Genomic DNA, 2,357 nt, shown 5'->3' on the forward strand with positions numbered 1-2,357 from the left:
TTTTTCAGGAGGTTTTTGCTGGGAGCCGCGGTGCGCTTATGCTTGGGGTGGTTTTTTGGGGGGATCTCCAGCATTTGTGAATCAGACTTGGATTCTCATTTTCCTTGTTCGGATTAAACAAATGCAAATAAATTGAAATAAAGTTTTCCAACGAGGGATGCAGCCTGTATCTCCCGCCATACTGAACGTTACAAAAGCACAAGTTTAACTAAGCACTTTTACTCTGGTTTAACACACACACACAGACGAGCACGGGCCCAGACACAGGCACGCGCACAAGCGCGCACAGACACACACGCACGGGGGGCGCGCGCGTGCGCACACATGCACTGACCCACCACCAGATGGCAGTTTTTAAGCATAAAGAGTAAAAAAAAAATTTAATGGCTTAAAAATGAAGAATGCTATTTGATATTAAAAAAAAATCAAATCATTTATTTTTGGGGGAAAATTAATGAGCTATGAACTAGCATATTTTGATGAATATCACAAATTTATGAATATCATAAATTTTATGAATATAATAATTTTATGGGTACCATATGTTTTATTACTTCCTTTATTACTTCCTAGGGTCACAAATCATTTATTGGGGCCACAAATCACTCTGTTTGACATAAGGGGTATAATATCCCTCCTAACACAGTAATGTTCTTTTTCCACATTTTGCCATTTCACAGATATGTTAAGATCCAGTTTCAATCGCAAAAATTCCAGACCAGTGTGATCGAATCTAACTCCCCCTCCTGGACCACCAATTACATTCTGGAAAATGTCAGTACAAAGCACTTCTATCTCACTTTTATCCACTACAACAAGTAAAACCAAGGACAGCTCTTTTTTTTTTTCAAGATTTTGCATAATTATCTTCTCAGATAAAGAAAAGAATCACACTGTTATATCTTTATATTAAAGACTTGATTTTAATAACATGACAAATAATAATGAAGCACTGGTGAAATGCTATTTTTCCATTCTGGAGTTTTTGTTTTCTTTTAAATTATTATTGTAATAAAATGAAACATTACTTTAAATGGGCACAACATACATAATTTTATTTCACTTTGGTTTAACTTTGTCTGACTTTTTTTTAAAAAGGTGGCAACAAGCTCGCCTCTGATGATTGAAGTCTGGGACGAGGATGTGTTCTTTGATGACCAACTGGGATCGTGTGTGAAGTACCTGACTCAAGGTACAAACACAATCAGCTGCTCACTTCAAAAAGGCGGCACTGTTGAGGTCCAGTATACTCTGACATGTGACAGACACCTGACTGGATCCACCTGTAACCAATACCAACCATCTTCACAATGAAAACGCATTCTGGCTGGCACACACTATGGAAATGCTGGTAGCTTATCTTTAATCAAGTATCATGTCAGGTTGGGTGATAACATTCTTTATGTGCAATATATAAAGAATAATAATTGGGCACAAAATTAACACATACCATGCACTTAGAGTTACAGCTAATTTGATGTGTCATATAGTCTGAGGCAGACAGTCATCTTGTTTAATCCTCATTTGATTTTGGTGGTGGGTCCACATTCAAATCACTTTGTGTATTCATTAAAGACACTTGTGATTATTTTCTGAATTATGTGTAAAAATGGTCAGGCCTCTTCATAAGTATGATTACAAATGCATTCTTGTGTGTCACTCTTGCAAAAGCCTTCATAACATGCAAATACATTATGTATATTTTTCAGTTCTTTGATTTGTAACAAGTATATAAAACATTAAGTTTAGCAATGCTTGCATGGGTCATATTTAGGGACTTAATGTATCATTTATAATAATGCTGATTATAAAGAAATAAATGTGAGTTCTGATTAATTGATATTTGGCTCATTAAACCTTTGGTGGTGTTTGAATGGCCGTAAATAACTTTTTTCTTTCTTTTTTTTGTAGACACCAAGACTAGAATAAATAAAAAGGCACCCCCAGGTGCCTTTGACGGTGCAAAACGTTTCGTCGATATTGTGTTTGTTACAAACATACAGTACAGCACTTCAGAGTCATACTGCTAGCGATCGAAGATTTATGTAAATTTGACAAGCTGGAAGCATTCTGTACTGTACAGGAGACACGGCACGAGATTGATTGACATTGGTCTACAGCCAATCAGGACGCAGTGCGCTGTGTCCTGAAATAAAATCCACAAAACAGCGAGGCCGCGAAAGGTGAACCGCGTTATAGCAAGGGACAACTGTAGTTTCAAATCGTATAAATAGCCAAAGCTCTGTTGAAAAGGGTTACTTTTTAGGGTTTAAACCATGATTGTAAAAATGAATATGCTGTACTGAAAAACACTGAATCTGGGAAGTGAGAGAAAAAAACTTATCCAAAAGGTTTAC

The 2,357-nt window shown here is 36.6% G+C and overlaps 1 protein-coding gene across 1 annotated transcript in view; it reads left to right on the forward strand.

Annotated features, from left to right (window-relative positions):
* The window catches only part of LOC102302046 (perforin-1), a 6,830-nt gene extending 4,970 nt beyond the window's left edge, over positions 1-1,860 (forward strand). Inside the window, exons 3-4 of the mRNA XM_005952843.3 lie at positions 681-774; positions 1,099-1,860. Coding sequence (XP_005952905.3) covers positions 681-774; positions 1,099-1,314 — 310 coding nt within the window. The 3' untranslated portion in view covers positions 1,315-1,860. The remainder of the gene's footprint in view (positions 1-680; positions 775-1,098) is intronic.
* The last annotated feature ends 497 nt before the right edge of the window (positions 1,861-2,357 follow it).

This window comes from Haplochromis burtoni, unplaced genomic scaffold (genome assembly GCF_018398535.1).
Source record: "Haplochromis burtoni strain Fernald_Lab_line unplaced genomic scaffold, NCSU_Asbu1 Contig_2314, whole genome shotgun sequence".
Classification (NCBI taxonomy): Eukaryota; Metazoa; Chordata; class Actinopteri; order Cichliformes; family Cichlidae; genus Haplochromis; species Haplochromis burtoni.